The sequence below is a fragment of the Strix uralensis genome, chromosome 11 (genome assembly GCF_047716275.1).
Source record: "Strix uralensis isolate ZFMK-TIS-50842 chromosome 11, bStrUra1, whole genome shotgun sequence".
Lineage (NCBI taxonomy): Eukaryota > Metazoa > Chordata > Aves > Strigiformes > Strigidae > Strix > Strix uralensis.
In genome coordinates, this window is record NC_133982.1 from 23537730 (window position 1) to 23551102 (window position 13373).

Consider the following 13373-nt stretch of genomic DNA (forward strand, 5'->3'; position numbering starts at 1 on the left):
TTTCTCTTCTCTGGTAGGAAAGTGAGTGACCAAATGGCACTTCTGGAGGTAAAGGGCTGTGACTGCGGGACTCTATTTTCACACAGCAGGCACCCGAAAGATGTGTAAGAGCTGATAAAGCAAGTGACAGCATATTGTCATGCATATTCAATCCATACAAGCAAGCAAAGAAGAAATGGGGTGGGATGTTAGGCTGCTTTGTGCAGCATTATTTGAGCCGCATTTGGCAACGGCAAGGTGTAGAGTTAAGGACAAACTACACTCCCTTTCCTGGACACAGGGGCTAAGAGTCTTCCACCCTTCAGCTGAGTGTGCAGTGTCTCACCTATGGAAACAGTGGGTGGACTGAGCTCATCTCCCCTTCAGTATCAATGCTGAAGAAACAGGAGCCAGGGGTAATACTAGTGTGTGTGGTTTATAAGCAAGGAACTGACTGAGAACTTGTACTTAAAACTCGATCTTGGGGGAGCTAATAGGAGGAATTTAAGTGTCAATAATAGGAACAGAGAGTACCTACGAAGTAACACTGTGTGGGCTCGGCAGCTGGGCGGGTAACTCATGTTTTGTTTTGCTGCTGCCTGCTCTAGGCCTCGGTGCCCTGACAGGCCCTGTACGGGTGGCTGGGACCAAATCCGCCATCACCGTTTTCTCGCAATGCCACTCTCCGCGTTAATAAGCCGTTCCCGCTTCCTCGGGCTACCGCCGTCACCGCCCGGCCGGCTGTCCCCGACACGCGTTTATCCCTGACGGCAGCGGATTCCCCAGTAACGGCCGTGGGGCGCGGCCCCTTTAAGAGGCGGTGCTTCCGCTCCTGGCGGGGCCGTGCGGCGCTCCGTAGTTGCGGCGCTCCGTAGGTGCGTCACTGAGCGGCGCCGGCGGGTTGGCAGTGGGCGCGCGGCCGTTGTGGGGCGCCGGCGGGGCCGTCCGTCCGTCCTCTCGCCATGGCCGACATGGAGGACCTCTTCGGCAGCGACGCCGACTCGGAGGCTGAGCAGAAAGGTGCGGGGGGCGGCGGCGCCCCTTCCCTTCCCTCCCCGCTCGACGGCGCCCCGCAGGCCGGCCTGGCGCGGGCCGCGCCGCCCTCCCCTTCCCTCGTCCCTCCCGCAGCCCTCAACCGCGGGGAGGGAGCGGGCGGGGGGCGGCAGGGTACGGGAGATGGAGCGAAGCGGGCGGGTGGTGCCGACCCCTAGACTGAGGGCTTAGCGCACCTCCTCCTGAGGGCACTGCTCAGGCAGCGGGCGTTGCCCCGGGCCTCCTTTGCACACCTGCCTTTCTGACCAGAAGGCAAAGAAGACCGCGTTCGGGTAGCTGTCTGCCACTTAAAAACCCCTCGGTGCAGTGAGGGCGTTCTGAGCCCTGCAGCAGGGCATGCCTTCCTCTTGACGTGCTCTGAAGTAAAGACCCTGGTCTCGCAGCTGGGACTCCATGAAAAAGCGATTTGCAGTGATTGTTTTCCAGCACTTCAGCCAAGGAAAACCATGATGGGAAACAAAAGCAAATCGTACTTCTGAAATTGGTAACCTTTAATAATATGCTTGCTTAGAGCTGTTTGGATTTGAGATGGTGAAAACAAGGCATGTTCCCTGTTTGCCCCTTGTTATCTGGAAAAGTTTTAGCTGTCATCAGCATCTAAAGAAAAGTGATGGAACACCTCCTGATTTAAGTCATTTGTATATTTTTAAAATGCTTAGCTCAATTTCTGTAAATTATTTTTCAGTGGAGATGTTTCTGGTTTTTTTCCTGCTTGAAATGGCATTCACCAAGCATTCAGGAGTAGCTCCATTGTAACAAACATGGCAGCGTACGTAAGACAGCTCACGTGGGTTAAAGACATGATGCCAGTTTTAGATTTGTAGGATCTCATAAGCCATACATATGTGTTTACTTATTTTAAGTCCTCACTATTTCAAATTTTATCTTCTTTTGTGTAATTGCTTATTCTTTCTACAGCTTTAGAATCTTAGATTAATAGCTTGTGGCATCCATCATTTTTCATTGTGTCTTTTATGGGCTGTGCCTTTATTAGACATTTTATTGTTCTAGATAACTCTTACAGTTCGTTCTTACAGTTGTCTGTGTGTTCTCTCTCTGGGTTTTGGCAGGGGGATTGATTTTTTTTTTTTTTAAGCAATGCCCCTCATCTTATGTGCATCCTTGTAGGGACATTTTAACTCTTGAAAAGGTGATGTTTGTTTTTCAGATTCTGATTCTGGATCTGAATCTGATTCTGATCAGGAGAATGCCGGCTCTGGTAGTAATGCTTCTGGAAGTGACAGTGACCAGGATGATGACAGAGAGGCAATAAAACCTAGTAATAAGGAGTTATTTGGAGATGATAGTGAGGATGAAGGGGCATCCCATCACACAGGGAGTGACAACCACTCTGAAAGATCCTACAATCGCTCTGAAGCTTCAGGACATTCTGAGCATGAAGATAATGATCAGTCAGATGTGGACCAGCACAGTGTTTCAGAAGCTGCTCATGATGATGAGGAAGATGATCATGGGCATGGATCAGATGAAGGCAGTCATCATTCCGAGGGAGATGGTTCTGAAAAAGCACATTCAGAGGATGAGAAGTGGGGAAAGGAGGACAAAAGCGATCAGTCTGACGATGAGGAGAGGCAGCAGAACTCTGACGATGAGGAGAGGCAGCAGAACTCTGATGATGAGGAGAAAGTGCAGAACTCTGATGAAGATGAAAGGCCACAGATATCTGATGATGAGGAGAGACTCCAGAACTCAGATGAGGAGAAAATGCAGAACTCTGATGATGAGGAGAGGCCGCAGGTCTCAGATGAGGAGAAGATGCAGAACTCGGATGATGATGAACGGGCCCAGCATTCTGATGAGGAGAAGATGCAGAACTCTGATGATGATGAAAGGGCCCAGCACTCTGATGAGGAGGACCAAGAGCATAAATCTGGTAGGACTAAATACAGCAGTAATGATTTGCTTCTGGTTTGATCTCTCTTTATTGTTTCATTTATATTGGCCTAAAACAATACAGACCTCAGTGTAAAGGCATTAATCATGTAGCTTTCAACAATAGTAATTTTTGTAATTTTTTTTTATTTTAAATTCCTTTTCATCTGAACCAACTTATTAATACAAAGGAATTTTAAAATATGTGGAACAAAAATTTTAATTTGCTGAGAATAATTATGCTCCCTAGTAGAGTCTGCAAGGGGCAGTGATAGTGAAGATGAAGTTCTGCGAATGAAGCGAAAGAAACCGATTGCATCAGATTCAGAAGTGGACAGTGATACAGGACAGAAAGGTAAATGGTGGTGGTGTTTTGTGGGGTTTTTGGTTCATTTGCTCCTCATCTTAAACACGCCAATCATCTGCTGCAGAACTTGATAAAATTGATAGTGCTTGCTACACAGTTTAACTATAGTGCCATGGAAATAACAAAACAGCACAGCAAGAATTATGTGTGGGGAAGTACACGCTGTATTTCTGCTGATTATCTCTAGTTAGCTCCATCAGTTTTTCAGTTTCCTCCATGAGAGACAGAGCTTTTCTTTTGCGGTTGTTGTTTCACACATTTTTACTGGAAGATGTTAAGAAATGGTGCCTGTAATCAGAGCAGCCCAGAGAACTTATACTGGTTTTTGTGATGTTTAGCTGGCTGAGAAAGAGGTGTTGATACTTCTGAGAAGTAAAACCTCCAAAATGCGTAATGAAGTTGCTGTTTACATTTATTCAAGTTGTTTACTTGAGTAAAGGATGATCTTATACTCTTAATTCTTCTGTTGCCATTTTTCACCTAGTTTATCTTATTTGATAGAGCCTTTCTAGGAAGACATACCTTGAATCCTTAGCTTAAAAATACACATGAAAACTGTTTTTCAGGATAAGGGAATAATGTACGCTTCATAAACATTCTCAATTTTTAACCTTTGTAGGTAATTTTAAGTGGTAATAAAAGTGAAGGATGCGTTAATCTTTTTCTCTGTGAGTGTGCTTGCATGTAGGGGCATGTATGCACATATATGTGTATTTTAAAATAGTTTTTTTTCTGCTCAAGAGCATGCAGATGTCATGGATCTGTTTGGAGGTGCAGATGACATTTCCTCAGGGAGCGATGGAGAAGACAAGCCACCAACTCCAGGACAGCCCATTGTTAGTAGACTTGACTTTTGAAGTAAAATAATTAACATGCTATTCCAGTCTGAAATGTAGAACACTGATTGGGTTTGATAATATTTTAATGAAAGGAAGAGTATCGGCATTAAGTATGCATTACAGATAATTTTGCACTAGCTAAAAGTATTATTAAAGTTTTATACATAAATGAATGCATGTGATATTGCTATCTGCCTTCCCCCATCCCTGCTCCACCACTTCTGCCTGAAAGAAATATAATGAGTAGTTTTGATTGTGATCAGGTAAAATATAAAATCATAGCTGTCTTTGGTACCTTAGTACAGCTATTTGACAAATATTTTAATTTTGGGTCTTGATGATGATACATAAAATTATGGTTTTTATCTGGGAAAAGTTGTCGCTATGTACTTTCCAGTGCTTAGCTGAAAACTGTGTGTCGGCTCCTTTGCTGTTTCCTTACTGTCTTTGGTCTCTTGAGATTGCAGTGGTATTTGAAATCACTTTAAGTGGCATGTGAAAATGCTGAATTGAATTGCTTTCACTGAAAATGTGCAAGTTCTTTTACCCTGAGCTTTCTGACCTCTCTCTATGCATATGGATGTCATCTCTTTAAGCAAAATATGTAAGTGCTTATTAGAGCAACAGTAGCCAGATAGACTTTTTTTTCACTTATGTTCCTGTTCTCCTTTTTATCATTAGGATGAGAATGGACTGAGTCAAGAACAGCAGGAGGAAGAGCCTATTCCAGAGACTAGAATAGAGGTAGAAATACCAAAAGTAAACACAGACTTGGGTAACGATTTGTATTTTGTGAAGCTGCCCAACTTCCTTAGCGTGGAGCCCAGGTAATTGTACATTAAATATGTGACTGATAAGGGTTTTTAGTGTTTCCCTATATTGCTTTTGTTTTAGTAATATAATTAAGTATGTTGGCCATATTTAAATAGGTTGACATTAAGATGCACACTTCTGGTTGTGATCTGTCAATAGTAGTATCTATTGTTCTTATCTAACCAAGTGCTGAGTAATTTTCTTAAGACCTTGGGTTTCAGCTTGATTGAATAACTTTTTGTCTTTAAAAAACAAAACAAAAATATTTCATTGAAAGCACATGCTATCAGTTGAATTTTAAACATAGGTTCAGGCTCTCAGAGATGTAAAAGCCAAATGCACAGGATCTTTATTCACTTTTGAGTGATAAAAACGTCATTTTGAATTTTAGAATAAGCCCTTTTTTCTTTGTGTGTGTGCTAAATGAACTGTTTAACTATGAAGAGGCTGGTTACTCATTTTCCTACTTACCTAACCCAAGCTAAAGAAGTTTTCTGGAATTCATAAGGAGAATCAAGGTAAATTAATTATTAGAGTTGTTTGTGATGTTAGGTTTGGCCCTAATGCCTACCTTCAGCACTTCTAGCAAATTGCTGTTAAATCTGTCTCTTTAAGTGTTTTGTTAAGCAACTTTATTGCATTGTTTAACAGGTGTCTTGTGAGCTGGCAGTGTAGCATTGTTTCTGTTATATGTTAGTTAAATCATTCTTCTGGCTTTCATGCTATAGACTGTTTCAGGAAAGAACTGTTAAGAATCCGGTTAGTGGCTGTAATCAGAGAAGTCCTGGGGATCTTTGGTGGTCAGACAGGACTGGAAACAGAATTGTACAGCAGCAGAGTCTGTTTATCACTTCGTTCCCTTGCAGCAGCCCGGAACCTGTTAGGAAGGAGGCTAGGGAATGACCTTCCCCCACCTCGCTCCCACCCCAGTCATCAGGTTTTTTGAAGGAAGAGAGGAAAAACCACCTCATCTTCCTTTCCCTTTGGTTGGTGTTGAGATTGAAATAAAAAAACTACAAAGATTGTGCTCTTAGAAAATCCCTAATTCACTGCATTTGTAAGATGGTAATTTTCCTTTTTATTTTCTCTGTGCAATATTGTACATATTTTGTCCAGACTTAACCCTGACCTCATCATCCCGATACTAAGGAAACAGTATTTTTCTGAGGCAGACCTGCTTCCTTTAGCTAGAGCCATTGAGAGGGTCTGAATGTTAAAGTGGCTGTAATTGATGGTAGTGAAGACACTTGGGGAGGCCTCCTGTGGTGTAGAATCAATGCAGTAAATTACATTACTGCAGAAATGGTGCTCTCACAGCTGCAGTGCCTGCTGTTGTGTGCCGTGTATCATTTAAACCTTTCAAGCACCTGTTATTGTGCACAACTCGAATAATCTGGATTAATTTTTAGAAGAATAAAGACTGTATTATATAATTTATTGCAGACCTTTTGATCCCCAGTATTATGAAGACGAATTTGAAGATGAGGAGATGCTTGATGAAGAGGGTAGAACTAGGTTAAAACTCAAGGTATAATGTTAATTATTTTTTTTCTCTTCTACACTCATCTAGCCACATTTCTTCAAAGTCTGTTTCAGGCATTTTAGAATGGTGTTTTGAGTTATGGTTCAGATTATGAAAGTGTGGACCAGTTCAGCACTGAGGAAAGTTGATCCATTTTAGTAATAAATTTTAAAAAAGCTTGACAGCTGCATTTCACCTAGAAATGCAATTTCACCTTCATTTCTTTACATTACGCAGCAAATTATCTAGCCTTTCTAACTAATTCTTGACCTGTATAGGGTATATTTTACCACAGTATTCCTTACTATGAGGTAGAAAAAGTGTTTTCTTCCCACAGGTAGAAAACACAATACGATGGCGGATGCGACGAGATGAGGAAGGGAGTGAGATAAGAGAAAGTAATGCACGGATAGTCAAATGGTCAGATGGAAGGTTAGTTTGGACTTTTTGCTGTTGATGGAATACAGTTGTTCTTACTGTGAAATGCCATGGTGTGCAAAATTGGAAGGTCAGCAAACTTTGATGTCAGTTCTGCACAGCAGAAATTATTTTAGTCTCAGTGCTTTGAAAATTTTATGCTCTGCTTAGTTGGGATTGAAATAAAATTATTTGCTATATGTAAAATGGAAACATGAAGGCTTTCTCCATTTATAATGAGGCAAAAAATAGACCGTAGTGGCTTTATCAAATAACTGATATATGAATCTTTTTTCAGCATGTCTCTTCACTTGGGCAATGAGGTCTTTGATGTGTACAAGGCGCCACTGCAGGGAGATCACAACCATTTGTTTATCAGGCAAGGGACAGGTCTGCAAGGACAGGCCGTTTTCAAGACAAAGTTAACCTTCAGGTAAACATGCTATTCTGTATCAAATGTTGATGCTACTTTTGCAATTAAGTGTTGTAACTAGTATATAAAGATTAGAGATACCAGTTCATAAACCTTTGGAGCTTAACTTTTTGATAAGAATGTGCTATTTTCCAAAGTCAGTATTTCGGTAAGATTTTTCCTAAATTAGATGTCACAGTTTGAAAGGTTAACATGCTATTCACTGCAGTATGTAGGCTACATGTACTTTGTTTTTTTAAATTTTAATTTGCATTTTTAAGTACGAGTCTCATCTGAATCAGAAGAAACATTAATATTGCCTGAAATTAACCTTTCTTCTGATGCACAGTGGTTAACAAGATGATGATTACGTTTTGGGATATTGATATGATATGTGGGGATGATTATTTAGGCTGGTAATGGACTGCAGATGGTTTGCTGAGAGAGGAATTGATGTCTCCAGGAGCTGTTAGAATGCACATTAATAAAAAAGGATGATCATTTTACTTTTGTGCAGATGAATCTTCAAAATCGTGTGTGCTGGCCCTACCATTGTCCTTTAAAAAGGATACATTCCTTGAAGAAGTATTTAACCCATAGCAATTTTTTTACAGGCCACACTCTACGGACAGTGCCACTCACAGGAAGATGACTCTGTCTCTAGCAGATAGATGTTCAAAGACCCAGAAAATTCGTATTTTGCCAATGGCAGGTCGTGATCCAGAGTCTCAGCGCACAGAAATGATTAAGGTATTGTGGCATGGAACTCTCTTATCTGCTGATTTAGTCTAAAAAAATCACAACTGCAATATAGCGGAATATTTCTGAATATTTTATGACTTTATGAAAAACAGTGTATTTTGGAGTTATAGACAAGAGTTGTTAGCCATGGGTGCAGTTTGCTTAACCTTACAGACTGCAGAAAAATCAGAATACTACGATCTTTACACTGCTGTGAAATTGCTTCCAAAACTACAGTAGAATACAAGGTGCTCTTCAGTTGGTTTGGTTGTTTTTTTCCCCTCAATCTTTATATATTGCTTCATCCTTTGGACAGAAAGAAGAGGAGAGATTAAGAGCTTCCATTCGTAGAGAATCTCAGCAGCGAAGAATGCGGGAGAAGCAGCATCAGCGTGGTCTGAGTGCAAATTATTTAGAACCTGATCGCTATGATGAAGAGGATGAGGGAGATGACGCAATCAGTCTAGCAGCTATCAAAAACAGATACAAAGGTGGCATCAGAGGTAATAATAAACCTTAACAGCACGTAAGTAGGGCCCGTGTGATTCAGATGGATTAATTTCAGAGGAGAGTCCTGGTAAGATTGTATTTTGCCAGTTCATTTGATACATGAGGAGACACGAATTCAGTTTGTATAAGTTTATTTTGTTTACTCTGGAGTTAGATTCTGTCAGCTTTTTGTGGGACTAAATGTAAGAGAATTATTCTTAATATTCTCTCTTCCTCACCAATTTCAGATAAAGATAGATATTGGTCTTTTCATTTTTTTCTGTAGAGGAACGTGCTAGAATCTACTCTTCTGACAGTGATGAAGGCTCAGATGAAGATAAAACACAAAGACTACTCAAGGCAAAGAAACTTACTAGTGATGAGGTAAGAAAAGGATTTTTTTATTAAGCTACTCATTTTCAGTCAGGAACACTTCCTGCACTAAATCTAGTTTTTATAGCTGAGACTTCTGTAGTTTCATTTATGCTGTGATAAATGTGTTATTTGACTTGGCCTGCTTTCCATGGTAATTAATCACCAGTTTCTTATACACTGCATTAGTTCATAGACCTGAGTGATTCCCAGAGGAGATCACTGTTGTTATTGCTGATTTAAAGATGGAAAAATTTATGCAGAGTTATGTAAAATGACTTCAAAATTATGCAAGGACTAAAAAGACTTAATATTGGAATCCTCGTGCAGCGTTGTCTCCTAAGCTACGTGGTCCTCTCCTGTTTGTTATGGAAATAGCAGAAGCATTTTCACAATAGTGTTTCTGCTGTTTTTAAATAGAAGAGTTAAACAACTGAGTTAAAAAGCATTAATGTCAGTTGCTAAATAGATGTTATCTATCACCCAAGTATCATCCTAAATGTTAGGCCATGATCAAGTTAACTGTTAGCTACAGCAGTAGTGCTGTTTCCTCTTCTAAAACTGTGTTTTATTGGTTTGTAATTTATCACTGCTGGGTGTAAGCAAATGAATCTTTGTGTATATCACGTCTTGAGGTTTAGTTCATTTCAAGTGATGTCACTTCCGATACAGAACTGCAGTGTAACACATTTCAAAATTGACAGGTACCGTTCTGAGATTAAAACTTAACTATTTTCATCCAGTGATAGAAGTGGAACCAGGAAGTATTATGGACTCTGTCCTATATCAGCTATACCTGTCTAGTCTTATTTTCCTGACCCGTGCTCCTCACTGGAAAATTCTTCTGTGGCAAAGAGCCATAGGACATTTACTGTGTACCTTGGGAAGCTGAAAGAAGAGGGCATTTTGGAATTCCTGCAAATGGCAATTGACACTGGCTCCCTGGCTTCCCACTGCCCTGTTGAAAAGGAAATTGAAGTGGGGTGAGGTGCTTGGCCTACTTGGTTTTAGTAGCCTATCAGTTTGCTTTGTTTTAGGCATCACCAGTTCTGTGTTACTGTAATCTTGCTGTTGATCAACAAAACTGCAGCCTCAAATTGCAGCTGTGTGTGCATTTCTCTCAAACGAAGTATGGCTTAGGAGGGGTAGTTTGGGCACGCCTGAGCTCTTCTGATAGTCACCTTCATTTATGTGGCACAACAATAAATACAAACTAACTTAGTTTAATAGGTTCTTATTACTACCTTGTAGGTTACGAGAGGTGTTTCTACACTGGCATGCTAGTTTGATTAATCTTCCTGTCCTGTTTTACTGTAAATTATATTTTATTTAAAAGTTTATGCATAGAATATCGTGCAGAAGTTTAAAAAAGTTTGAGTAGGTCAGTGTAAGCTTGGAATATTTTTTAACGCTTTATATCACCATTTTCTTTAAGAGAAATTAAGAAATTAACTATTGCCCTAAGATTTCTTTCAGCTGATTTCCTACAGTCGTGTATAGTATGCTACTCTAATAGCTGCTGAGGTGGCTAGAACCTTATCCTTGAATTTTAGAGGCTTCCATAATAAAACATCCTTTTCTTCTTAAAAGAGTAATTTTTCAGTGTAGCTTGCTGTGTGGTCTTCTAGTGAATGAATGCATGTTAGTCTTCTGTTAGCACAGCTGCTGAAATTCCAAAGTTGTGTTTAAATGACTGATATAGGACATAGTTTTCAGTATGACACAAACCTCTATAATGTAAGAAATCTTAATTTTTGAAGGAGTGAGTTTGCTCTCGTTTGCGTTTCTATACTGTGCTCCCTGTAAACTTCTCGGGAGGTGTGTCTTATTTCCCAGCCTGTTGGATGTTTGCTACATTTTGAATGCGTGTTTTTGCTGCTGTGACACTGCTCCTCCTATACTGTCAGCTGAGTGTTTCCACTAATAGACATTGTAATATGAAGCAGAAGTAGAAATTAGTTTTTCTTTTAAAGACATAGATTCTGGATTTTTGTTATACATTGAGGAAAATTTAATATTTCAGAAAATATGACCGTAACCCTGGAGACAGCCATAGTGAGGCATGAAGACAAAACTGTAGTTTTGTGGGCTCTGTTAGTGTTTGTTAGTAGGAGTTGAATTGTTTATTTGTAAGACACTACTAGTGATACAGCAGTGTCAGGACTTTGCAATTCCAGTCTCTCAGAAGAAAAGGTCTCGTCAACAGCATTTCTTTGCTGCTTGAGGAACGAGAGCCTCCATTTTAAAATTACATGTCTTGAAGGTGATATTCCCATCAGGGCCACGGAGGGGAGCTACAGTATTACAAGAAAAACCCAGTGATGTATAACTCCTTGCTTTCAGTCATCGCGTAGGAAGTATGGTATTTGTAATACATGAAACACAGTTCCTTGCACACAGACTTGCTTTTATGTGCTGTCAGTCAACAACACAGCACAAATCTTTGTCCTGGTAATAATTTGTTACCATTACCGAAAATGTCAATTATTAATACACTTTATCACCACACAGCGAGTAGTTTTACTGTTACTGTAGTTAATGGGGATATTCTGCTAAACAGGAAGATGAATCATTTAACAATAGATTACAAGAGAATGCCCGTTCTGAATGCTTGTCTCTGTTATCACTGAGATTCCCACCCCTACTAATTCCTGTTTTCCATGCTTAAAATTCTTTCCTGAGATTCTCACTGTCTAATTTGATATGTTAATATAGAATAAAATGCTTTGAATAAAATTTATTTGTTAGAGTTTTGAAACTCAATCTTTGCTGCTTCTTAAAATCCAAGTAATATCTGTTGCTTTTAAAAAACAAACAAAAAAACCCAAACCAACACATGGAAAAAGGGATGAGGTTACTTAGACCGGAGGGTGTTTTTAAAGATACTACTCTTTTTAAACAGTAATTGAGTTACCACTTGTTCTTGTCAAAATTGATGAGTTTTGCATTAACAACTAGTGATTTGTAGCTTGATTAAGCATTTTTCGTAGCATTCTGATTTTAAATGTTGTTTGGAAGGATGATTGAAACTGAACTGATGTAAATTCACATGGAATAAAAATCAATCTGTTGACTCTATATTTAGGTGCTAAAAATTGGGCATCCAGCCTATAAAAGTCATTATGATATTGCTTGCAAACAGATAATTAATTATTTGAGTTCCTTTGACCAGCTCTTTGAAGCCTCCTAAACTATTTTACTTCTTGGACTGTAAACTGTGGTGTTGATTCTCAGTACTAGTGGTTTCTCATCAGTCTTCTTCCTTTATGCCAGAGAGTTGGTTGTTTATTTTTAAATGAACAAACAAACAAACAAAATGCCTACCCACTTACTGAATTTCTTTGCTTCAGTAGCTCTAATGTAGGGCATACAAGTGTCAATAGTCTGAAAATGTAGCAAAGCTACACAGGCTGCCTGAAGAGAAAGCATCTGCAAGTTGAAAAATTGACTGTAGATTCTAGGAATTAATTACCCATGCTCGTAAGGCTTGCTGAGAATGATACTGCACATGCCATAAATCCAGATTATGACATAAATTACTTCCATGCCATAGTTCAGTTTGAAGCAGATATGTTTGCATGTCCGTTGAGGTAAATGGAGCTGCAGCTGTATTATGGACCCTTTCAGATTGGGGTTTGAGACTGGTAGCAATGTTGACTGAATTTAAAAGTACTGATACATAAGCAGTCCTGTGTCACAGTAGCACAAAATGGAAAAACAAGAACTAATAATTTTGCTTTTTTTTACAGGAAAGACTTTGAGGTCTTTTTGTTGTTCTCCTGAGTTATTTTATGTTTGAAGTGTGTTGATATATTTTTGTCCTTTTTTGCCTTTAGGAAGGTGAACCTTCTGGAAAGAGAAAAGCCGAGGATGATGATAAAGCAAGTAAGAAACATAAGAAATATGTGATCAGCGATGAAGAGGAAGATGATGACGATTAATATCAAGAAAGCACAAAAGTTGATTTTTTTAATATATATATATATTTATATATATATTGTACAGTTCTCTTACAGCAAAGATGTAAGTAACCATAATGGGGTTATTTTGATAAAGGAAAATTCCATTGAAGTCTGCGTTTCTGGTGTGAATAAAGTTTTTTGACTTCCTTTTACTTTTTAAGATTTTTCTCTTACTGCAGCAACTGTTGCACCAGGGATCATCACAGTGCTGTTTTTTGTCTTGCACAGTACACTTCAGTTTTAAGAATTGTAGTAACTGGTTATCCAAGTGAAATAATCAGTGATTTTTACTGAGTTTATTAGGAGAAACCATTCTAGTCTTTGTAGAATGCTTAAATGGTAAGTTTGCCTGACAAGGGTATGGCGATTTAGTTTACCATTTGTATGGAAGGGTTGGAAGAACAGATGAGCGATACAGTACAATTCTGTTTTTTTCCTAGATACTCCTTATTTCCTGTTGACTGTGGACAGTACATTACTATGCTGGTATATTCTGATGACTGAAAATATTTCT

General features: G+C 39.4%; 1 protein-coding gene across 3 annotated transcripts; it reads left to right on the forward strand.

Annotated features, from left to right (window-relative positions):
- The first annotated feature begins 856 nt into the window (after nucleotides 1-856).
- LEO1 (LEO1 homolog, Paf1/RNA polymerase II complex component) lies at nucleotides 857-13019 on the forward strand. 3 transcript variants are annotated; one of them, XM_074880951.1, is made up of 12 exons: nucleotides 857-999; nucleotides 2201-2926; nucleotides 3176-3280; nucleotides 4034-4128; nucleotides 4813-4958; nucleotides 6388-6472; nucleotides 6804-6898; nucleotides 7182-7316; nucleotides 7910-8045; nucleotides 8353-8539; nucleotides 8812-8909; nucleotides 12734-13019. In XM_074880951.1, exons 1-12 carry the CDS (start codon nucleotides 942-944, stop codon nucleotides 12836-12838), a joined length of 1971 nt encoding a protein of 656 aa, XP_074737052.1. In that variant the 5' UTR covers nucleotides 857-941; the 3' UTR covers nucleotides 12839-13019. The 3 variants fall into 3 exon arrangements, with proteins under 3 accessions (XP_074737052.1, XP_074737053.1, XP_074737054.1); XM_074880952.1 differs by having other exon boundaries at nucleotides 3179-3280; XM_074880953.1 differs by having other exon boundaries at nucleotides 3179-3280; nucleotides 12738-13019.
- The last annotated feature ends 354 nt before the right edge of the window (nucleotides 13020-13373 follow it).